Source organism: Lithobates pipiens, unplaced genomic scaffold, assembly GCF_037356315.1.
Source record: "Lithobates pipiens isolate NorthernLeopardFrog02 unplaced genomic scaffold, aLitPip1_a1.2 Scaffold_23, whole genome shotgun sequence".
Taxonomy (NCBI): Eukaryota; Metazoa; Chordata; class Amphibia; order Anura; family Ranidae; genus Lithobates; species Lithobates pipiens.
This window is the reverse complement of record NW_027507785.1, coordinates 104,955,012-104,980,869: the sequence shown is the minus strand read 5'-3', so window position 1 is coordinate 104,980,869 and position 25,858 is coordinate 104,955,012. Positions and strand designations below refer to the sequence as shown.

Genomic DNA, 25,858 nt, shown 5'->3' with positions numbered 1-25,858 from the left:
GTGATTTGCACTGCAGTGCGGTGCGAATCACATCCGGATCTCTCACCCGCAGCGGTGTGAACCCAGTGTAAGATATTGAATGTGACATTTTTTGCGTAAGACTTTATCAGCTGATTCAGTTAGAAATAGGTCTAAATCAAGATGTGCTTTATCTAAATTTGCATTTGTAGTAGCGTTAGGATTAGACTGAAAAGCCATATGACTAGCATTAAAATTAGCTTCCAACTTTCTAAATAAAATCTTACGTTCTCTTTTAAGAGATGTGGCCTGTTGTATAAGTTTGCCATGAATGACAGTTTTATGGGCTTCCCATAGAGTAAGGGCTGATATATCTGCATTATCATTAAATGAAAGGTAATCTGTGAGTGCTGCCTCTATCTCTAAGCGATGGGATGGGTGGGTTAGTGTCGAATCATTCATACACCAAGTTGTACCTTGTGACCTAGGTATTGGAGAAGCTATGGTGGTGACAATCGCACAATGATCAGTCCAAGAAAAGGGAATACTTTTAGAGGAAATAATCTCTGGGAGCATACCAGCTAGGATCAAGATGTGGTCTATACATGAAAAAGATTTGTGTGGATATGAGTAATGAGTAAAGCGCCTACTAGTGGGGTTAAGTTCTCTCCAAGAGTCTACCAACCCATGGATATTTAGCAAGCGTTGGAGGGATAATTTGTTAGAATTTGTAATAACTAATGGCGGAGATTTATCCAAATATGGAAAAACAGTAGTATTCGAGTCCCCATATAAAATGGTTGTCCCAAACTTGTGAGTATCGATAATTTGGAAAAGATGTGATAGAAAAAGCCTCCGGGCATTTATTGGGGGCATAGTACGATACAATTGTTACTGGTGCATCCAAAATATATCCTGTAAGTAGAAGATATCTACCCTCAGGGTCATTTAGTTGGGATACAAGAGTAAATGGCATATTCCTATGAAACCCGATAAGTGTACCACGTTGCTTAACAGTAGCTGAGGCTGTATAGAATTGTGGGTATGTGGCAGATAAAAATTTAGGAGAGGCCTTATCGATGAAATGAGTTTCCTGTAGACAAATAATATGAGCTTTTTTGGTAGCAAGGGAGCACAGAGCTTTAGTGCGCTTATGTGCAATATTGAATCATTGTACATTCAAGGACAATATATCTATGGGGGCCATAACATGTCAGACAATTATTATGTCAGGGAATACACGACCCGAACCATGAGCCGTAACCACCACCCCGAGAGAAGAAAAATAGAGGAAAGAGAGAGAGGGAGAAAAAAACTAAATCCAAAACGAACAACCCTATTGGATGCAAAAAAATGTAACATATAAAACGCTATCAATAGGGTACAGGAGCATCTCTGAGGAAATTCAAAAAATCCCAGAGAGTCTCCAATGTCACCATCAGAGTCCCACATAATCTTAGTGGGGGTCTGGGGGTGACGTAAGGGGCTGCAAGAAGTTCCAAAAGGAAAGACAGCACCGGAGAACCACTATATCTGATCAAAAAGTAATAGTGCATTGAGAACCAGAAAAAAGAAAAAGCATCAAAATAACAACAAAACCGCTATGAATTCATCAGGGCCGCTTGTGGCCAAAAATAACAAAGAAATGCCTGTAGGGAAAAAGTAAAAAAAAAAACAAACTATGCAAAAAAAGAATAGTGTAGAATCGACTTCAGTTCATCAGGACAGCATAGACTATCCAATATGTAATATACGAACCATATTAATTTTGATGAGTCCCATTTCCTATTACTTTCCTGAGAGCTTCCTTGAAAAGTCCCTTAAAACATAAAGAGAACACTGAACCAGGCTGAGTCTCATAAGTTAAAAGATGAAACAGGAATTTTAAGGTAAGAGCAGATTCCTAGTGACACTAAAGTCTTTAGCAAGTAAAAAAAAATAAAAATAAATAAAAAAAAAAAGATTAAAATATACGAGAAAAAATATATATATTTTCCTGGAAAAAAGCAATGAAAGTGGAGTCATAACAATAAGCCAGAATCCAGTAGAGTGATTATTAACTGAGGTTACCTCTAGCCAAAATTTCAGAAGGCTATTGAGGAAAATGACAAGAAATAGGATGAAATGGTAAAATACAGTCCATAGAATCAGTAGCAATCGATATTGGATTATCATATCTACCACATTTGTGAAGATTTTGATGTGATGAAGCAGGTGTTTCAAATCCAGCTGATGATTGTTGTTGCTGTGGGGATCTATAAATAGAGCGTCTGGGAGGGTGGTTCCTAGATGAAATTTGATCCACAAGGCCCATTTTAAGCAATGCTGTTTGCAATTCCTCAGAAGAACGACACATATTTGTATTCAAGATGGGTGAAGCGTAGTGAAAACGGGAATCCCCAACTGTAATTAGATTGTTAATAAGTACTTACAATTGGGGTTTGAGCGTGCGTCTCTTGGCAACAGTGAGTAGAGAAAGGTCTGCAAAGAGCTGATATCAGTGTCCTTGAAAATTTAGGTTATTACCTCTGGCTGCTGAAAGTACTTGCTCTTTAGTACGGAAGAAGTGAAATTTAGCAATTATGTCCCTGGGAGAACTGTTTGTCTTGCGTGGGGCTAGAGCTCTATGTACTCTGTCCATCTCTAGCCTTTCAACGGGAATGCCAGGTTGCAGTTCCTGGAAGAGAACTATCATAGTAGCCTGTAAGTCTACAATGGACTCAGGAATCCCCGATTCTCAAATTAGAGTAACGGTGCCTGTTTTCCTGGTCCTCTACATGGGACTGTAACAACAAAATCTCATCTTTAAGTTTATCTAGTTCAGAAGTATATTGTTGAGTATGATTTTCAATCTCATCTACCCGCACTTCTAATTCAGCTGTTCTCTGTCCCAACTCTCTAATTTCCTTAGTCAGCTTGTCAGTTATGTGGTCAGATGTTTGTTTAAGAGCTTTTTGCAGCATACGTTCAAATTGTTTAAACCTAGTCGATTGAACTACTGATTTTGAGCTCCCTGTGTCAGAGTCAGACTCACCAGCAGATTTCTGTGACTTTAAAGCGGGAGTCCACCGGGACTCCGCGTTTTTTTTTTTTTTTTTTTAAAAGCCAGCAGCTACAAATACTGCAGCTGCTGACTTTTAAATAGTGACACTTACCTGTCCAGCGCGCCCGCGATGTCGGCACCCGAAGCCGATCGCTCGCTCGGCTGCCGGGTCCCGCCGCCATCTTGGGTATGGGAATCAGGAAATGGAGCCTTTCGGCTTCATTTCCCGGTTCCCTACTGCGCATGCGCGAGCCGTGCGGCGCAATCCGGACGGTCCCCGCTGCCTCTGGGAGCTGTGTGTTTCCCAGCAGGCAGCGGGGCACTTGCTGAAGGGGGCGGGCGCTTGCGGAACGGGGGCGTAACCTACGCTCGTTCCACAGAGAGCTAGCCCGGAAGTGGGTGCAGTTACCTGGATTATTCAGGTAACTGCACCCCCCTCCCCCCTGAAAGGTGCCGATTGTGGCGCCGGAGGGGGGGGGGATTCCGATGAGCGGAGGTCCATTTTAGGGTGGACCTCCGCTTTAAGCTGTGTGACAGAGGCTTGAGGCTGCGCTGTGTATTGCGCTGTGAGGGGGCAGCCAACACCATCTTGGATAATGGCCCAGAAGAGGTTTCCTTCTTAGAAACGGCTTTAAAATTGATTTTCTGGCCTTTAAGGACCATGATATCTGTACCGAAGGGTCCTGTGATGTGAAGAACACAATTGGGTGTCGTTCGTTTGACTGCTGAAGCCCGTGGCTCTCCGATGTGTCCATCCCTGGAGCAGAGCTTTAAGGAGACATATCTGCTCCCTCAGACTCTGCGCATGCCAGCCCAATTTGGGTTATTTTTTTTTACCAAAGATATGTAGCAGTATACATTTTGGCCAACATTTATGAAGAAAACAAACTTACTCATTTGCAATATTTTATTAAAAAAAAAAAAATTTTGAAAAATGCCTTTTTGTTTCTATTTATAGCACAAAAAACCCCACTAGTGATTAAATACCACCACAATAAAGATATTTGTGTTAAAAAATAAAATAAAAAATGGACACAAATTTAATATGGGTACAGTGTTAGAGTAATTGTCATTCAAAGTGTGAGAGCGCTGAAAGCTGAAAATTGGCCTGAGCAGGAAGGGGGTGAAAGTACCCAGTAAGCAAGCGATTAATGGTGGGTTCACACTGTTGGCGAATTGGATGCGGAGGAAATTAACATCAGGAAATTGTGCCAAACTCTGTATGGAGCCAGTTGACATCTCTGGAGAGGCTCTTGCACTGTAATCCTGTGTGTCTTCTGTTCTGTTTTAGGTCAGAATTCAGCCAAAAATTCAGATTGAAATCGGACCTGAAATGGTGAACAGGGACATACCATACCCCTGCTGTGAGACGCTCCATGCTGCAGTGTGAACCCACCCTTAAACTTCCACAACTTTATCCCTGACCTGGCTGGTGTGCTCCTTGGCATTCGTGATGCTGTTTGTTCACTAAGGTTCTCAGAACAGCTGTATTTAAACTGAGGTTAAATTACACACAGGTGAATTATTTCCTAATTGGGTGATTTCTAAAGGCAATTAGTTCCACTAAATTTTTGTTAGGGATAGCAGAGGAAAGGGGGCCAAATACATGCCACACTTTTTCCTCCACTTCACAATTGTGTGTTGGCCCATTACATAGAATACATTTACGGTTATAACATGACAAAATGTGGAAAATGTCAAGGGGTATAAATACTTTTTTCAAGGCACTGTAAGTGTTCAGAGGGGGCATTCCTTGCGTGTGAAAATAGGTGTCCATCTCTCCAAGTACTGCCACTATAGGGTGTCTTGCTAACCCTTGTTGCAGCACTTACATTAGGGGAAAAATAATGCACATACAGTAAACTTAAAAATAGATATATTCCCTACTCTATAGGCATAGTTTGCATTATACTAATCAGTATTTCAAAAAGGTTAGATTAGCTTTTAAATCGTAGCATGCCGATTGTTGCTGTAGAGCCTCCTTGCTATAAGGTCATTGGTCCAGACTGTAATCTACTGGCCAAAAAACGACCTTAAAACTAGGGCTGCAACTATTTTCGTAATCGATTAGTTGTCCAATTATTGTTTTGATTAATCGGATAATAATCTTAAAAAAAAGGTGTGGTGTATAATTTAATATGTAAAGTTTAAAAAAAAAAAAAGGCAATTTATTCTTAAAAATCTATATGCAGTGGTAAATATAAATAACCAACTATATGGTTGGGGAGAAAAATCTCTAATCCACTCTGAGAATAACAGACAGAAGAGATATACTGTTGGACATTGAAAAGTTTAAACAAAAGTTTACTTTAAATGTAATTGTAATGCCTTCTATTACCTCCAGTCTATCAGCCTCCACCTTCTCTGGGTTTAGATGCTGATCTTCCCCCACACAGTCTTTAAAGTAATTTTTTTTTTTTTTTTTTTTACAGAGTAGCCCTGATTTTCCTCTTCTGGGGTCCCCCACCACTGCTTCTGGCTCCTCCTATCTTCAGAGTGCCCCAATAGAAAGCTGCAAATTATAATATAGCAAGATTAAAAAAAAAAAAAAAAAAAAAAAAAAAAATCTGCCTTTAGAACCATTCACTTTCTGCTCAGGACTACATGCCCCATGAGGCATTGCTCCTCACACAGTTCTCAGGCACTTCTTGACATGTATGGATGGTGTACTGAGCTGTATGTATGCTGCACTGTATTTCCTGATATGTAAATAAATAATGCATTCTTTATGCTGGCCGATCGATTATGAAAATAGTTGACAACTATTTTCATAATCGATTAGTTGTTTCAGCCCTAGTTTAAAGTAGTGGATATGTGACAGGCGCCAGCCCTTTAATGCCACTATTCCCTATATGTCCAAACACATGTAGCACACCGCCCAGGCAAATCATTGAAGCAATAGACAGCTGTGGAGACTTGCCACTGTGTATGCACTATAGGAAAAACATGAAATGGTGGCACACTACAGACGTAGTCAAAATTCTTTGAAGATACTGATTGATCATCCAGCCAGACAGTAACACAAGATACGTTGATGCATTTCACTCGAGTTGATCAAGCTTACGCACAAGGTTGAGCATCTTTAACAACCTCTGTCGTTTGCCACCATTTCCTGGTTTTTCCTATATACCATTCTTTAGATGGATATGTGCTGGAATTTCCTCACATTTAAACACACAGAACTGTCTGAACTATGTTTTTCTCCATGCAATGCTGATGTAGGGATTTGTGTTCACTGCTGCCAGACTGCTGTGGGTGTTGCTGGCTACATATTATTCAGCTCCTTAACACCTAAAGTAATACCCACAGAAGGAAGAAAAGCGATTACCTACCACCAGTAGTAAGCCTACAGGAGTGTCTATGACATCCAGGGCCAAAAGGAAGAGGTTGTTTAAACTGGGTGCCATACAAACAATCAGTAAATGTAGACCTTTGCAGTAGTATAGAGAAGGTAACTATAACATTGGTGCAGGAATATCAGTGTTTATTGGTGCAAAAGAAAGCCAGGATTAAAAAAAAAAAAAACATGGCTCCAAAGAAAACCTGTCCTTCATACTTGGTACAAGTTGGTCTCTTAACTTATTAGGAGTGGTGTCACCTGCCGCCCCAATCCTCGCCTGGCTTTTAATCCCAGCGCTTCTGAGTATGGGGGGAAAATGATTATAATACAGGATTTTTATAGTGCCAAGAGTTTGCACAGCACTTTATATTACAGGAGACAGTACAGTTACAAGAGGGGTAGGAGGGTCCTGCTCATATGAGCTTACAATCTAGGGTGCGGCAAGTGGTACAAAAAGAAATAACTGAGGGAAAATGTGACACAGACCCAGTTTCAATTTTCAAGTTTGGGGAGAGGGGAACATACCTGGCAGTGTACAAGAATCAAGTTTGCGGAAGTCAAATTTTTGCAGCAGTGGAATCAGAATGGCAAGCTGTTGGACAACTCATAGTTTAATGCACCAGAGGGTGCCTGGGATTTTTTTTTTTTTTTTTTTTTTTTTTTTTTTTTTTTTTTTAATAGCGGAAGGGAGGTGTAGGAGTCATGTCTCCTCTCTATAGCACTGGGTACCTGGATGTCCAAACTGCTAAGCCTGAGGCATGCGTTATGATGGCAGGAGGAGACCATGTACTGTGTAAACCTCCCCCAAGTGTTCTTCAGCAAAGTATTTTCAATCTAGTGTTCTGTCATATTCGGCAACTTGTCGGAACGTGTAACAGAAGTGACGCAGCATTTCCACCATCTTGCTACACCCCGCATCCATCCACAGTAAGGCTACACTGAGAAGGGGGCTAAGTGGACTTTTTTGTTTGCTCCTACTGGAGTTTTGCATTTTACACTTCTTTATAACAGTAAACTGAGGCTATATAGTGAAATACAGTACTTAACATTCAGGCAGAGTTCTAAGTACTATATTTCACCTCAGTTTACTGTGATAAATAAGTGTAAAAAGGAAAACTCCGGTGGGTGCAACAAGATGTCCACATGCCCCTTCTCAGTGTATCTTTACTGTGAAGGAGTGTGGGGTGTAGCAAGATGGCGGTGATAGAACGGCACTTGTGTTATATATTCTGACAGGTCGCCTAATCTGCCAAAACATCAGTAAGCAAACAGGATAGCAAGAAAGGGAAAGTGGTCAACACTTGCTCACTGTAAGTGAAATTTTGTAAAAAGTAGTAGAAATATTGTAACCACTCATCTCTTCCTAGGGGCTTGGCTGGTATTCAAAGGCCTCCACAGTCATACTTTTGCCATCTGACAAGGCCAAGCAATTGCACTTCTGACTAAGGCCCAAAAAGCCTGCCTGTTCCTTGGACTAATTGCAGTCCACCAGTCTGACCTCCTCCATTCTGCATGCCAGAAAAGCCACTGTGGTATTGCTTACACTAAAACTCAAGATGCAGTTTGCAATACCAGCTCTGGCTTCTGACTAGATGTTCTGGCTCCAAAAAAAGAAGCAGGGGTACACTGTCATGTTAGTAATCATAGCAGTGTGTGTTTGTTTTTTGGAGGGAAGATGATTCCTCCTGTATGGCACACAGCATCTGCCATCGTATTACTAATGCGTCAGTTGAGAAACTGGCAAAAGGAGGTATTATCCCCTACATACTGTTATAAAAGTGTAGTTGTGGCCCAAGCATGGAGCCCCTAAACACCTGCATGACCTGCTCTTGGTATATAGACTATTTCTTGGGCAACTGATCTCCCCGAGATGAGAGTTGGTGGACTATAATGTGGTAGAGGGTGGGTTGCTGTTCAGACATTAAAAAGGAAAAAAAAAATCCTGAATTATTATTGAACAAACTACAATCAGCTTGTATTTTTTGGCCATACTTCATATATGCACACTTCTTCCAGCAAGGATTAGCACTCTACAGAGCCGATTATGCTCATTCACTGACCAATGAACAAGCAGAAAACACAACAGATATTCACATCTGTGTCCCCATCAAATCATTCTCTGCAGCTATTACCTTTTGTACCACCAACCCCTCCCTTTAGAATGTAAGCTCCACAAGCAGGGCCCTCCTGTACCTTTTGTATTGTACTGTAATTGTGTAGTCCCCCTGTATACATTGTAAAGAGCTACGTAAACTGTTGGCGCTATATAAATAGTGTATAATAATAATACACCACACATCCTACTGTACAGAATTACAAATCCTTTCGGAAGTAGAACAGTACATGTAAACATATTAATTACATATTTAGTTGGACCTTTTTAACAGTTCGTAAAAGCTGTGCTTCTAAATAGTTTACATTCCCTCCCTCCCCCCCCCCCCCCCCAAAAAAAAAAAAATTCTCTAAAATTAAGTCTCTACAACTTTTTTTCAGAAAAAAACAAAAATTACCATATTACCTCTTCTAGCACAAACCCTCTTCCTCCATCCACCCTCGCAACACAAATCCCCCCCTCTTAGGGCACACACCCCAAATTTTTCCTCAAACAATTATACCCTGCTGCCCCCCCCCAATTCAAACCCAAATCCCCTCCCCCCCAATCTCATGTTGCCCCATCACCACAGTGCCTGTGGCAGTCTACCCTCTTGCCCACACCTTGTCCTGGCCTTGACTTACAGCCATAGCAAACCATACAACTGTTTGTCTACAAACTATGGCCCTCCAGTTCAGGAACTACAATTCCCATCACACCCACTCATGTCTGTGAATGTCAGATTTACAATGGCTCATGGGATGTGTAGTTCTGCAATAGCTGGAGGGCTGTAGTTTGAAGATCTCTGGTCTTCGTCATGCTTTATGTGGGACGCAAGCACACGTTTCAATATTCTCAAAAAAACCAAACTTGTTCATAATTTTGGAACCTGTATACAAAAAAGGCAATGACAAGCAGTTAGCATACTGAAGCATCTAAGGAATTTTTCTTTGAGATAAACCTCACAGTGACATTTGTGCTGGAGTCATTAATGGAGTCGCTATTGGGCCACATCAGACACCATCATGACCTTGTTCCACAGTTACAGTGGATAATCTAAAGTTAAAATGTTTTTTTTTTTTTTTTTTTTTTAGTTTACACGTGCTGGAGTAGAAATGTAACAGCTTACTTGTGAATGTTTTGTGCTCACTGTGTTTTACATTTAATGCTGCTGGCTCTTCCCCTGAACATTAAAGTGGTTGTAAACCCTTACAACACACTTTGACCTAGATTAAGGCTTACCTGTAGGTCCAAGAAATATCTCCTAAACCTATACGGTTTAGGAGATATTTGCCCGAAGACAGGCACCGCAGACAGCGGCATTTCCAAGAACGGAGCTGCCACGCGAATGACAGCGGGGAAGCTGCGAGACCCCACCGACAACATGGATGCGCCGGACTACAGCGGACAGCGGTGACTTCGCTGGCTCCTGTGTCAGGTAAGTGACACATAATGGACTACTATGTGATGCATAGTAGTCCATTATGCTTTGCCTTTGCAGGGAATGAAAGAGGAAGTAAACTCATCAGGGTTTACTTCCTCCAAGTATAACAGATGAAAGAAAGTTAACAGTGGACAGTGTAGCCTCCAGCCAGTCTGCTTAGAGAAGGGGAGTTTCACCCATCTTCCTAAGCTATGTCTCACTACTGATGCACACAGTGCAAGGGTGTTTCAGTAGGATGCTGCAAGGGAAAGGAGCCACCCTGAAACAGGAAACCTGAAACAGCAGTCATGGTACCAGCCTAAACTGGAGCACAGATAAAGATTCAGAGATAAAATAAGCTAAACGCTCAGTAAGCAATTTAATCAGCTGCTAAAAGAGCTTGGGAAAACAAATATAGTTTATATCACTTTAAAGCCCCACTGGGGTGGTGCGGGCGTCAGCGGTAAAGCGGCGCTATTTTTATCGCCGCCTTAGCGGTGGTATGTGGCTGCTAGCAGGACTGTTTTAACCCCCCCACTATCGGCCGAAAAAGGGTTAAAACCACCCGCAAAAAGCCACTGGGGCAGCGCTTTGCCGGCAGTATAGCCACGCTTCCCCATTGATTTCAATGGGTAGGAGTGGTGAATACAATCCAAAATACACCGCTCCAGTGCGAAAGCCCTCCGGCTTTCACACTGGAGTGAAAGGGGACGTTTTCTTTTAGGCGCTATTTTTAGTGCTGTAACACTTGAAAACCGCCTCGGTGTGAAAGGGGCCTAAAGGATGGGAACTGAAGGCATCTTTTTCTCCAAGAAGTTACTTTCTGTATGTAGAATGCAGGTTACATGTGCAACATTTTGGTCTGTCTGGCAAGCAAGTTGGGATTTTTTTTGTTAACATGCATGACCCTTCCATGTGCTCCTTGATGCAAAGGCCAGTTATAGGGTGGAGTGGTTGCAATTTTTGGTGAATTGGTAAGGAGATTCATTGGATACCTTTGCTGCCATTGCGCTCTTGCTGGTGTCCAGTACGTCCCACTCCCTTTAACCACTTGAGATCCGCGCTATTGCCAAATGACGGCATTAGCGCGGATCTACTTTTCCGGGACTACGTCTATTGACGTCGTCCCGGGAACGAGCGGCCTGCGCGCGCCCTGACGGGCGCGCGCGGCGCGCTCTGTGATCGGCGAGTCCGTGAGACTCACCTGATCACCGATCCGTGCAAGGGGTCGATCCCGACCCCTTATCACGTGATCAGCTGTCAGCCAATGACAGCTATTATTATTATTATTATTCCTCCTCGCGCTGACAGCGCGAGGAGAGAAAAAAAAAGCCGATCACCGGCGGCCGTGATCGGGACATCAGTCCCGATCACGGCAAGCAATACCGCTGACCACCTGCCCCCTGCCAGTGCCCACCTGCCCACCGCAGTGCCATCCTGAAAAAAAGTAAAAGCAAAAGTAAGTGCCCCCCAGCAGTGTCGCCCACAGTGCCATCCAGCAGTGCCACCAACAGTGCCACCCACAGTGCCCACAATGTGCCTCAAAGGTGCTGCACCCCAGTGCCGCCCATCAGTGCCGCCCAGCAGTGCCACCCATCAGAGCCACCCATCAGTGCCACCTATCAGTGCCCATCAGTCCCATCTATCAGTGCCCATCCGTGCCACCCATCCGTGCCACTTATCCGTGCCACCCATCCATGCCATCTTATCTGTGCCCATCTTTGCCCGTCAGTGCCGCCTTATCTGTGCCTATTAGTGCCGCCTTAACTATGCCTATCAGTGCCCACCAGTGCAGCCCATCAGTGCCCACCAGTGCAGCCCATCAGTGCCCACCAATGCAGCCCATCAGTGCCCACCAATGCAGCCCATCAGTGCCCACCAATGCAGCCCATCAGTGCCCACCAATGCAGCCCATCAGTGCCCACCAATGCAGCCCATCAGTGCCCACCAATGCAGCCCATCAGTGCCGCCTAATCAGCGCACTTCAATGAAGGAGAAAAATGACCCGTTTGCAAAATTTTATAACAAACTATTAAAACATGATTTTTTTTTTTTGCATCTTTTTTTGTTTGTTTAGCAAAAAATAAAACTCCGAGCTGTAACTAAATACCACCAAAAGAAAGCTGTATTTGTGGGAAAAAAATGATAAAAATTTCATTTGGGTACAGCGTTGTATGACCGCGCAATTGTCATTCAAAGTGCATCAGCGCTGAAAGCTGAAAATTGGTCTGGGACTGAGGGGGGTTTAAGTGCCCAGTAAGCAAGTGGTTAAAGAGGAGTAGGATCCCTCCAGGCATACCTATTCTTACACTATACATTATTATATACAGGTGTGTTCAATATAATAACAGTCCAACATTACTAACCAGATCAATCACTGTTTTTGGTATGAATTATATTTCTACATGGCAAATACTCTACTACATTTAATAAATTAATAGAAAACCAACAGACCCAACAGTCATGATATGCATGCTGTTGATTCGGTGTAAATAAATAATTAACTGAAATGGGCATGTTCAAAATAATAGCAATGTTCAAAAAAAGAAAAAGGCAGCAAATGTTGTACATTCTGGTATAGTGCATTTCTCTCAAGAAAGTACACATTGACTGGCCTACAGAGAAACGGCAAAACATTTTGTAGACTGATGAAGGCAAGATTGTTCTTTTTGGATCTAGGGGTCAGACGATCTCCAAACACTGAATTTAAGCCATTTTAGTTTTTTTCTTGTTTATTTACAAATTCCATAGCCACATGGTTTAGCTTTTAAGACTCAAGATTTAGGGCTTAGTTCTACGCGTATCTCCAAATCCGCCACTACACCTTAACATTTGCACCGTACCTGCAATTCTACACACCAACCCCTTTTGAAAACCTCACCCTAGCAGGCTCTGCTCAGAGAGGTCTGATCTCAGACATACAAAATACTCAACGAAAGACCCATTGACTCAATAGGCAAGCACAATTACATGCTTAATTGGGAAAAGGCACTGGGTGAGGAGATACTCGTGGGTCAATGGAGGGTCCTTTGGACCCAGGCATCCAAAATTTCGATATGCACGCTCTATAAAGAAAATATTTATAAAATACTATATTTCTGGTACATGACCCCTGATGTACTCCATGCCATCCACCCGGCCAGTTCAGATCGTTGCTGGCGTTGCCTGGGAGCCAAGGAACCCCTATACCATATCTACTGGGAATGACCACTGATAGCCCCCTTCTGGAACTCCGTTCAACTTCTAATTCATCTCCTTGAGAAGGCAGTCACCCATCACCCCTAAATTTTTCCTGCTGGGACTGTTGCCACTGAAAGCTCCAGCCCCACATAAGAAGCTAGCCAGACATGTCCTCACGGCAGCTCGCTGCCTAGTGGCACTGAACTGGAAGCGCCGCTCCCCTCCTTTAAAGGTAGCGCTATATGCCAGGATCAGAGATGAAGAGTTAATGGAGAAGATGACAGTGAGGATACAGGATCGCCTGGTCGCGCATAACATGGTTTGGGCGCTGTGGCACTGCCGGGAGGAACATAATGATCCGGAGCCTGGTACAGGTTGATGTCAGTCTACCCTCCCCCTTTCTTCCTCCTTTCTTTAGGTGTCCTCTTGAGACCCACGTATCCACTCACCACTATACCAGTTGAAAGCACTTTAGGTAAATGTTATAATAACCTGATATGAACAGAAAAAAAAAAATGTAACTCCAGAGAGAAAGCCTTTATTATGTTTGTTGAAAGACCATAGCACTTAAACTGTATTTGATATAACTTTAAATAAAAACGTTATTTGAAAAAAAAAAAAAAAAAAAAGGAATCAGGGCTTAGAGCAGCAAGGTGTGTCCCACAACAATTTTCTAAAAATTTTTTTTCTAAATGTCTATTTCACTACTGACATTTTGTACTTACTTGATATACATTCTGAACCTTCGAACGTCTCTGTACATACTGAATATACAACACGCCTTCAACCTTTGAGTCCAGGGACAAAAGCAATCTCAAACCCTGTCATCTCTGAAATTCATCTTCCTTCAAATCCAGCCAAATCAACATTTATTCACCATTTATAACTTTAAGTGGCAAGTATCAATACTTCATACAGTATATTAAATTATTGAATGAACATGTCACAATGTTCTATAAACTATTGTCACCTCAAACCATGACAGACTCCCAATAAAGCCCAATCAGAATGTCCGCTCTGGGGTTGTCTATATAATAAACATGCATGCTTGGATGATATAAGCAGGAGACAACTGTAAACCTTTGGGCCAAGTTGAAAGAGTAGTAATCCCAAACCACATGGCTTATTCTGATACACCTTTCAAATCATCCAGCATGGACTTCCAATGTGGTTATTTGCAGCCGAGATGTCATGTGACTGAATGCCAAGAAAGTTGGAGCTGGCAGACTTCCTATTGTCTGGTTCAGTGATCACAGTTCTAGCACACCTAGTAACGGTCAGTCACTTCGGGTCCTGTTCTGATCTTGGTCTGAATGGGGAAGTCTCTACACAAGGCCATTAAAACTACTGACTCAGAGGGAAATTACCCCCCTGCTCCCCAGCCCAGCACTAGATATAAGTATTTATTTTGGTATTCGCATCTAATAAAGATGTATTGTTTGGTAGTTGGCCTTACAAAATCAAGATTGATTGGCATCTAATGCCTATGCTGAGATTTAGGGTGCATTCACACCTGCAAATGCACCCGAGTCCAATTACATGCAAGAACCCCAGCAGGGGTTCCCCGTGATTAGCTATGGAAGGCTCCCACGGGGAATTGTGGCCACTCGCATGTAATCATTCATGCTGAGGGCAGGAGACATCCCAGGTTCACACTGTTCCAACATGAAAGTCACGCGACTTCTAATCTGACTTTGCCCTGCAACTTCAGTCCAACTGACTTTTTACACTCTATGGCATTGAAGTGGTATGAAAGTAGTGCAGGAGTCTTTTCTAAAGTCTAAGCGACTTGTGTCGCATCAGTTAAGATGGCGCTCATAGGGAAACATTTAATTTGACATGTCATGTGACTTGCGCTCTCATAAAGTTGGATCCCAGGTCGCACCAGTGTGAATCGGACCTTAAAGTTAACCCATGAGGATGAAAATAAAAGCTACCTATGTGGTCTTGTTTTGATAAATGCAATATCTGGAGCTATACATCTAGATCCCAGATGTATTATTTATCAAGTCACTGACCTGGAATAAGTTATTCAGGGTGAACCAGTTTAGACTTTTCTGGCTGCAATGTGTTTAAGGTCACTAGGCATGTGGGGGAGAAAAAAAAAAAAGTCACTTGAGTTAAATTTTTGGGTTAGCCTGGATATGGAGGGGAGGTATATACCATGTTTAAACACATACTTTGCCTATGAGTATACATTGATAGAAAACAAATACTATAGAAAACAAACATTAACACAAGGTGTGATTTAAGAGCACTTTATTGTTCTTTAAGGCTACTTTAAAACATACAAAAAAAAAAAAAAGAAAAAAAAAAAAAAAAAAAAAAAAAAAGATGGCCCGCCAAACTTTTTTTTTTCCTCCTTTCTGTTTCCAGACAATACAAGGCCACAACAGAATGCTATATTACAGATTTACAAACATGGAAATGTAGAAAAATGTCCCATGATTTGTTCCATGGAAAACCAGACTTTTGTTTAATCATTTCTGTCCATCACTGGTATCAAGAACACTTTGATCTTAAAACCTGGAATTGTATGCCTTGATTACCACCAGATCTAGTGGCTGAAAGGTGAGATTTAAAGAGCACCTGTTGAGCATAAAAAGTTGCACGACTCTGGGTGACAGGCATAGGGGGTCACTACTTTCTAAAGAATCATTTGGGCATACAAATTGGCTGCTCCTCGAGTGCATTTATGCAACAGGTACATGATTAACCCTCATTGTTCATTTAATGGCGACGTACAAAAGGTCCAAAAAAAAAATATAGTATTTGTGTCTTTTCTGGCCAAAGCCAAATCAATGTTTCACCCACAAAAAAAACACTTCCCATTTTTAAAGTACACAAAAATAGCCACCTCCTGTTACAAAACGGGTTTTAGTTAATATTGTATTAGCCATGTATCTTATTTTACACTAGTACAGCTTCAATAGTCTGATGTATCCTGCTAACTATAACACAAGAGTCCATTTTCATACATCTGAACCAGTAACATTACACATTATTTCATTGACAGTTAGCAACACACTACCTGGCATCACAAACAGACAATTCGAAGAAATGTGTGTATGTCCATGCCATGAATTAGGAGTAAAAAAAAAAAAAAACACAAGAAAATTGTCGAGTGCTTGTCTTTATTTAAGTGTGGTTTGGCCACCTGTGCTGTATACAAGGCACCTATCTCAGATAGGGCAGCAGAGTCATGTAAGTTAAGAAGACTGCTCTTGTATAAGATAGATATATATATATAAAACACACATATGAGATTGTTTTAATGAGTCACATTTACTGTACAGCTGCAGCGATTGGATTGCCTTTTTCACCCAAAACAGCTACAAAAAAAGACCACCACAAGGAGTCTGAGTTCCATATGGACATCGATTCTGTACTACTTTAACCATTTTGTATCTTTACACAAGTCCAGGATAACAAACAGCAATGTGTTCACTTGACCCAGAGCCCACGTCTATGTTTCAGATCCCTGTAACACTTGGTGGACTCAGCAATGACATGCTAGTGGCTATCCAATATTAATGCAGCGTTTCAATAGTATACAAGTGTACCTGCACATCACTGTATTACAGACACATCTAAACAAAAAAGATCAACTTTTTTACTCCAAACAACCAGAAAAAAAAAAAGACAAACAAAAAGAACTGTATGATTACATTTAAAGAAAGGGCAAATTAAATAGCTACATATCATTAACAAATTAATCGTTTTCCAAAAAAAATACCTACAAATTTATTTTCTGTACATTCTTTACGCACAGCGTAACGATGGTCTTAAAGTTACCTATATAAAAAAAAGTGTTCATTTAAAAGTTTTTTTTTTTTGGTGATTTTTTAAATATTTTTTTCTGTCTACACTGAATGGCAAACACTTAAGCATTGACTACCCAGTAACATAGTAGTGAAATGTCTTGAGTTGAGGACAGTATAGAATATATATATATGCCCCCCACCTTGTGACAGCGTTGTCTGTAGAATTGGCCGGAGCAGCTGGAGTGCGAGGGGTGGGGCCACATGTGCTTAGGGGCCTCCCATAAAAAAAAAAATATATCACTCCTGCATTTTGAACGTTAACCAGTTATATGCTTGCAAATAACATACACGTGCGTGTGTGTATATATTATGTATATAAAAAAAAAAAAAATTATGTCTACGTTTTCACTGGGAGGCTGGAATGTATATAGATGTTACACAAGGGGAGAAAAGCCCTTGCGTTATGCAGTAAAATCAGCTCAGGAGCGATTTTATGTCTACCAGGAAAAAAAATAAAAATGATGTTTGTGGTAGGTTCCTGACAAAGAGGAATGTACAAATTTGTCACCAGTTTACACAAAGCTTTAAACTCATTCCGCAGTTTTTAGAGGAAAAAAAATGTTTTATAATGGGGTAGGAAATTGGGGGCATGACTAGTCCTCAAGCTAACCTGTAGGACGCTGTTTTGCTATCAAACTAACGACTATACACAAGAACGCAAAGCAACTATAGCAATCGCTTACCAAACACATAGCATCCTGTACCACGCATTATCAGAATTCAATTATCAATTCACCAAGGCCTGTCCTGAGGCTCTAGCTGGTTACCGCTAAATGTGAACACCAAATAAAATATTACAATGAGTACAACTGTACCAGCAGTAAGTATGTCAGAAGACTATACCGTTAAAAAATAAACTACATCTGAAGAGGATAATAAGTATTCTGATTGTTACTTGTCTCCGTATTAATAGTTACCAGCTATTACGTTTTCAAAAAACATGCACTTAACGCACTATTATCTTTTCTGACTGTGATGCACGCAAACTGCAGTGATGGCAGACTACCAGTGGGTACCTTATGTCATTTTTGCAATCCAATTGCAAGAGACATACCTGGATGACCTACTATATTTTATAGACTTCTAAGAAGCCCTCTGGTCACTTTTCCCAGAATAAAAATGCACTAGATCTCTGTAGATAGACTGATCAAATGGTGAAAAAGGAGGTCCCCCTACAGTATCTGAAATGGTTGGGCACGGCCAGAAGCTCACATTGGAAAAGCTTGCTGAATTTCCAAGGGATACCAGAAACCACTGTGCACCTCAGCCCATCGGCATTAAATCACCTAAATACTCACTTAGGCTGTCCTTTTAAAGGGCAGGATCACACAATCGCTTACTGAAAATAATCACCGAGATGTCTCATATGTGGCCACTAAATCTTAAAGAACCGATCGCAACTGGACTAGATATTGGCACACAAAAAAGCTGATGTATTGTAATGGCAAAAGGTACACTTAACTCATAAGCAGTCTGCCCTCTAAATTTTAGCTTCTCACAAGAAGTCTTGATCCTCTCTCAATAGTGCAAATCAGACATGACAATTCTTTTCAAGTAAATACATACAATACAATTACTCAATGAAAAAAAAAAAAAAAATTGTTAAAATACACAGAGCTTTCTAGTTCTAGAAGCTGGTAAGCTGACAGCACTTGGGTCAACCAACTGATAACGCAATGTGAATGGGTTTTTGTGGTGGGTCAGTCAGTGGGCAGCAGGCTTGCATTAGAGGTTTCTTTGGTAACAGAGGCAGGAAGTTAGGATGCTACATTAGAAAACAATAGTTCCTGCTATAACATGATAGAGGCATCCACTTTGTGGCAAGCAAATATACAAGAAAGAAAACAAAAATGTAAAAAAAACAAAAACAAAAAAAAAAAAAAAAAAAAAAAAAAAAAAAAAAACTCTCCTTCCCCCGACACTAATTGTTATCATTTTGAAAGCCCAGTGAAAGTAGCTGCTCCTGATTTTGCAGACATTCTCTTTACGATAGTACAGATGGGGAGTGATGATTGACCATGTGAGAGGAAGGAGAGGACTGGCCCCTTCGAGAGGCAGATTCAGGGCTGCTGGACACCCCATCCTTGGCGGCTTTGATCTGGAGCCAGGTGTCCCCCAGCGCCTTGGCGAAATGATCATCCACGGAACCGGTGATGGACACAGAGTTGGCAACCGGCTCTGGTTCTTTGTAGTTCTTGCCGAGGCTTCTGCGGAAGTGTTCTTCTACCACAGGGTCGCAAGCAGTTGTAGCTAGATGGAAAAAAAACAAAAAAACAGTTATTAGATATATACTCATTATTGCTCATCACACAGCCGGTAATACAGATCAATATTTCGATAAAGAAACACTGTTGACTATGTCAGCTTACCCTCATTCTTAATCTACATGGGGGTGACGTGTGCTCTATACTATGGAGCACAATTTATAGGGAACACCGGATTCACTGCATGGCCTTAGAATAGATCATGGTTTGACATGGCCGTAACCGCTAAAGACGACAAAAAGGATTGCACCACAGATCATTGCAACTGTGAGCACCTGTGCAAAAGTCACCCATGTAGCTTAGGCCAGGGCTCAAAATTTCAAGTCCTGAGCTACTAGCCAGGTCTTATGGGATACTAGCCAGCAATTGCCCCACCCAACCCCTAACCTGCCTCTAATTCTGCCCACAAACACGCCCTCATAAATCTGCATAAAAACATTTAACCACTTTAAGTGTCACTTCATGAGATAATTTAAGTTGCAAAAATAACCATTACTGCCCACCAATGCAGCGTGACCTGTGCAGAGGAAGAGTGGAGGAAGAGGAGAGCGGCCGGCCAGATCACACAGCGAGAATTGCCTGCTGTAACAGCTTTCATTTGAATTGCTGTGTGCTCGCCATCACACACAGTCCTGCCTCCTTGCCCAGCTACTTTAATAGACAGAACACCAGTCTAATGCCAGGATGTGCAACGTCATCAAAGTACCCGGCCAGGAGGCAGGCCTGTATGCAAAGGCAAATAAAATGAAAGCGGTTACAGTGGGCAATCTCTGATCTGGCCGGCTGCTCTCCTCTTCCTCTGAGAGAACGGCTCCCACTCAACCCCGCCTCTCACCCCCCCCCCCCCCCGAAGACAGCCCACGTTTGCCAGCAATCATTTTCCACTCGCCAAATGTGAGCAGAAACTGAGGGCTGGCTTAGGTCATATTTTTATTAAAGGCCAATGACCCTGAAAACACTTTGATAGAGGTAACAGATACAGTAAGAAAAAAAAAACCACAAAAAAAACAAACAAAAAACAAAGAATAGTAACTTGCACAGTTATAGCTCTGGGAAAGGTATAACATTTTTCCAAATTCCAAATATATAATTTCAAACTCTGAATTTAGTCTGTAAACCAGTGATTTTCAGTTGTTTTAGGATTACCAACTATCTGACAATGTACTTGATGGAAATGGGCTTCACTTACTGTTTGACGGTCGCCTGTAATTTGCAGGCATGGCTGACACACAACCACTATGTGTGATGGGGCAGTGAGATAAGTTGCAGTTTCGGTTACTTGCTGGTGCACAGGTGATCACCGATGGCCGATTCTAAAGTAATAATAAAGGCAGGATTACTATACAGTAATACACCCAACCACATGATTTTACTGTAGAATAAAAAAAAGTTATTGCTTTTGTTGTGTAAAAGGCACAAAATATTTCAATATGAATGTAATGCTTACAATTTCTCATTTCTACAGTGCGCCCACAATAGTATGAGCATGTAAGCTCATTATCTGACTGCCTTGATTTTATTTTTAACAGGGTACTCTGCAAAATCTGCTTCATGCCAAGTTGTCTGCACCAAGTGTCGTCTCCCAACAACAGATTCCATGGTGCAGTTGACAGACCGCTTCATTACAGTTGAGAAGTGTTTTTAGAGGAAGTTGAATAAGGCAGCCATCAAATTTTTCTTCTACGGTGGACCTGCACCGGTTTTTTGGAAAAAACTTTGTTGGAAAGCATAACAACCTGAATCTTCTACTACAGCCTCAAAATACTTGCCATCTTCAGGTGTGGGGGAACATGTGACATCACTTGGCACCAAAGCAGCCATTAGCCAGGCATAATTGCAGTCACACGTGTGAAGGGCGGGGTAAGATATGCATATCCCTGGGTAAGGTTCAACAGTCTTCCCAAGTTAGAATTTGCAGAGGATTCTGTGGGTTCTGGCAGAAGGGAAGCGCAAGAAAGGACAGTAAAAGGATATTTACAATGCCTTCTAAAAAGGAAATCCATTACTTTGGGGTAGTAGGAATCTCTTAAAATGAAGTAATTTGCCCATACTAGGCAGTGTGTCTGCTGACCCAAGATATTTAACAAGACCCTTTTAAAATTTTAAGTGCTTAGATCAGGCTTGACAAATTTGCTCTGAATCTATGAGCCAGCTAATAAAATTTAGGAGCCAGTTTTTTTTTTTTTTGCGCAGCGTAGGTTGGCAGCGTCTGGGGCAAGGCAAATAGGAGTAAACACATTATGCCGATTGCCCTCTGCAACTTTTACAAAAGTGAATGGCAGCAGTGAGATTGTCTTGTGTAACATCCACTGCTGCGCATCTCCATACACTTGAAACATTCGTACACAGCCCTGGAATCTTTGTAGAAGCATTATCTTGGCAAGGGCTACTGACCATTGGTTAGTATGGTCAAATGACAGTGCTGACCAATGAAAAAGTGTCTGCTTTTGACCCAGAAGAACAGTCTCATTGGTCAGTGCTGTCACATGACCATGCTAACCAATGGCCAGGAGCCCTTGCCAAGTATATGCTTTTACACAGCTTCCATGGCTGTGTACAGATGTTTCACGTGTACTGAGATGCACACCGGCAACTGGGCGGCACAGTGGTGTAGTGGTTAGCACTCTCACCTAGCAGCAAGAAGGTCACTGGTTCAAATCCCAACCATGACACTACCTGCCTGGAGTTTGCATGTTCTCCCTGTGCCTGCGTGGGTTTCCTCCGGGTACTCCGGTTTCCTCCCACAATCCAAAGACATGCAGGTAGGTTAATTGGCTTCTGTCCAAAATTGGCCCTAGTATATGAATGGGGACTTTGGATTGTGGGCTCCTTGAGGGTAGGGACCGATGTGAGTGTGCAATGTACAGGGATAGGGACAATTGTAGACACTCACTCAGGTTGAACTGGATGGACTGGTGTCTTTATTCAACCTAACAAACTATGAACTATGAACTATGAACTATGAACTGTGGTCGCACATGGTTACACAAGACAGATAAGTACACAGGGGATGGTAGCAGTGAGGAGGGTCTTAATGGTGCCTGGTGCCAACAGTGAATTGGCTGAAAAACCCAGGTGCCAGGATGTAATTACTAGTTGCCATGGCAACCCGGTGCCTTGGATTAGTCAGATGGCTGTTGCATGCTTAGACTGAACTCATGCCTGATGGCCATCTTATGCCTGCAGCCAGCTAGACATGCTATGATCAGATAACCACACTGCCTGATAAAGCATTAGTACTTAGGATAATCTCAATGTTCTTATGACTGAAAAGTTATTAGTTCAGGAAAAAAAAAAAAAATAACTGTTTGCTTTGCTTAACAGTACAAGCTAAATATAGAACCCTAATCCCTAAAACACCAAGTTCATTTGACTGGGCTCCAATTTTATAAGAAAAGAATAAAAAAAAAAAAAAAAAAAAAAAAAAAGAAAGAATTCGGCACAGCATATCAAACACAAGAAAGCCAGAAATGGAGAAACCACCACTTAAGGTCATGATTACGCCTTATCCACCCAATGTTTTGAATGAAACAAAGATATAAAGAGGGTGGATTACGGGGACATGTACCAAAATCTGTACCTAAAAATACATTGGTTGCCATAGATGAATTCTCTTTGAAAATACTCAATGACTGACTGTTATGTTGATCCAAAGGCTTCAATAGATTCCGATTTACTGCCACAAATTAGGGATCGTGACTTTCCATTTAGCTTCTGACCTAGTACTAGCATGTTGCTACTGAAGTCAAAGTACTGGGTCAGGAGATTTTTAGGGGGTACGCAATGGCAGCCTCTGTCTGTACATGTGTCCTTCCTCTCATTGACAAATTAGATTAAAGCAGAGCTCCAGGCTCCTTCAGAAATAATTAAAAGTCAGCAGCTACAAATGCTGTAGCTGCTGGCTCTTAATACTAGGGCACGAACCAATCCATGAATCCAGCAGTGTTTTCACCAAAGCTGAATTTTCAATCGGCTATGGGGTGCTGCCACCACCATCTCAGTTATGGGAAACCAGCAGTGAAGCCGGTTCACTACTTAGCATGTGTGAAGCATGCTGCGCTTTGTGAATGACCCAATTGCAGGGGGAAAGGAGGCAGACAAAATCCCAACCCCCCGCTGAGTGCCCCCATAGCAAGGCACTTTCTATGTGGGCACTCATGCATGCTCGCTCCCAAGCCAGCTCTGAGTCTAAGGCGCGCATACACAGCTTGGTTCGGCCCCACTCCCTGCTCCCTCAGCAGCGGGAGCTAATATCTCTCACTGCTGTGTCTGAGCCAATGAGGAGATGGGGAGAGAGCTTGGCACTCATGCACAGCGCTGGATCGAGATCGGGTAAGTATGCTGCAAGCTGCTTTCAGAAGTTTTTTTACTTTAACCCCATGCTGACCGGGCCATATCTGAAAGACGGCTACAGCGTGGTCGGTTTATTCTGGGAGGGCGTCCATGGAGAGATCATTTGCAGCAGCGCTGTGGACTGGATGTGTACTGCCCACAGCGCTGCTCAGTGACCATTCCAGCCACATTCTGACTCTGCCTATACTCATCCATCCATCCATCCGCTGCAATACCCATCCAACCATACTCAGCCATCTCACCCACATCAGTTTGCATCCATGCTATTACAGTGCCTCAACGTGTAATTAGACTTGAAATGTATGCCCCTAGAACGCCTGCTGGCGCTCCCTGCATATTGGGCCTCTGTATGAATTGTGGGGAAAAAATTACAACTTCAAAAACCTCACTCTTTCATTTGGGGGTCAGTTGGGGGTCATTTGTACTTTCCTGCCATGTTCGGGTCTCAAGAAATGAGATGGGCCGTCAGTACTTCAGGTGTGATCAATTTTCAGATATTGGCACCATAGCTTGTGGACTCTAACTTTCTCACCGACCAAATATACACCAATTTTAATTATTTTTACCAAAGATATGTAGAAGTATAAATTTTAGACAAAATTTATGAAGAAAAATTACTAAATTTGCTAACTTTTAACAGAAACAGACTTTTTTTTTTACAGAATTTTCTGTATTTTTTTGATTTATAGCACAAAAAATAAAAAACCCAGCGGTGATTAAAAACCACCAAAAGAAAGTTCTATTTGTGTGAAAAAAAAAAAGCACAAACATTTCATATGGGTACAGCGTTGCATGACTGAGTAATTGTCATTCAAAGTGTGAGCACTGAAAGCTGAACATTGGTCTGGTTAGGAAGGGAGTTTAAGTGGCCAAGTGATTAATGCATATAATGCATTAAGAAGGAAAAAAAATAAATAAAAATACTACCTTTAAAACCAATTTAACTGTTCCAATAACTAAAGTTTACCTAAACTCAAGAATGAAAAAAATTTTATTTAATTTTTATATATTTAATATATTGCAGCCTACCTTTCCTTAAATGTGATGGATGCATTCAAGAACATTTCTAGCAAGTACAGAAAATATCTGTTGATTGTGCCAGAAATGTAGTGTCCAAGTCACCCCCTGTGAACTTAAACTTTTATACATAAATGTTTCATCTTTTTTGTGTCACCCTCCATATATACATGGGAGGGGGAAAAAATGCACAGGTATGATGGGACCGTTACGCACAGGATTACCAGATCAGAAATATCAGCCTGGAAAAAAAAATATATGTTCTGTTTTTCAGGTTTAGATCACTTCATCCAGTATTTACACTATTTCTGCAAGTAAGTGGGCAGCTCAATGAGAGCAGAATCTGACTTTATTCTGTGGGTTTAATAGGAAAAGCACTTATTAATGCACATGGGTCAAAGATTACCAAAAGATATACTTTTTTTGGGCTTTGGTGAGTAACTGTTACAAAGTTAATTCCTAAAAAAAATAAGAAATTAGAAGGCCTGAAGACAATAAATGGGTACCTGCTGTATGATCCATTGTCTAGCTCCCTACACTTCCATCTGCTTCACAATATACTGTGCCTTACTAGTCTGAAAAAGGTATCAAATCCAGCAGGGTAATTGCATCTGCCTTCATATGTGGTCACCATGAGTGGCCAGAATTGGCCATATGTAAACAGATCTAACCATTCAAGCAGGATTGGACATCCTGATTGTCACATGCAAGTTGATTACCTGCATCATCCCGCTGTTCTTTTGAGGCTCACATTCATGAAAATGCAGTGTATTTTATTTCTGCTGGTTGTCAGAGCTCTAAAAAGGGGCCTCCATATTGCATACAATTATAATAATGGGAGCTCAATGGAGTCTGATCTCATGGCCAATATAGCATTTCTTACCAAATGCTAGCTGAGCAACCTTCTTACCTGCTGTCGTTCCACAGGGCTCATAGAGGGCGTTATCCCAAGGTTTCGGGACAGATCACTGTTTTTGGTGAGGGCGAGAGGTTGATCCATACTAAGGCTTGGAATCGAGCTGTACAGGTGATTTGCATGCAACCCCATTGTCGGAGCAGCTGCTCGTTCAATCGGGCTGCGACTTCGGTCTCGCAGATCTTTTCTGAAATCCCCATTAAGACTCTTCGTTCTAGATGGATTAGAGAAAAAAAAAATAAAAATATCTTGAATTACACCAAAAAAATTAAAAAATAAAACACACACTCATGTGCGAACATCTACAAATAACGTCCTATACTTAGCTTCAAGTTTTTAACTTTATTTCATTCCTGTCATCACCCATGTTAAAGGGCAACGTCACTTTTTTTTTAATCTTAAAATATTTCCCTGTGGGTGTTCAATGTACGTTGCAAGGATTTTAACA

The 25,858-nt window shown here is 41.6% G+C and overlaps 1 protein-coding gene across 2 annotated transcripts in view; it reads right to left on the bottom strand.

Moving 5' to 3' along the window:
- Window positions 1–16,150: 16,150 nt before the first annotated feature.
- The window catches only part of VGLL4 (vestigial like family member 4), a 220,231-nt gene continuing 210,523 nt past the window's right edge, over window positions 16,151–25,858 (bottom strand). For both annotated transcript variants that reach the window (XM_077452128.1, XM_077452127.1), the window contains 3 exons: window positions 25,405–25,624; window positions 20,314–20,437; window positions 16,151–19,110 (listed from right to left, as the gene is read on the bottom strand). In XM_077452128.1, the coding sequence (XP_077308254.1) occupies window positions 18,845–19,110; window positions 20,314–20,437; window positions 25,405–25,624 (610 nt within the window). In that variant the 3' untranslated portion in view covers window positions 16,151–18,844. The remainder of the gene's footprint in view (window positions 19,111–20,313; window positions 20,438–25,404; window positions 25,625–25,858) is intronic.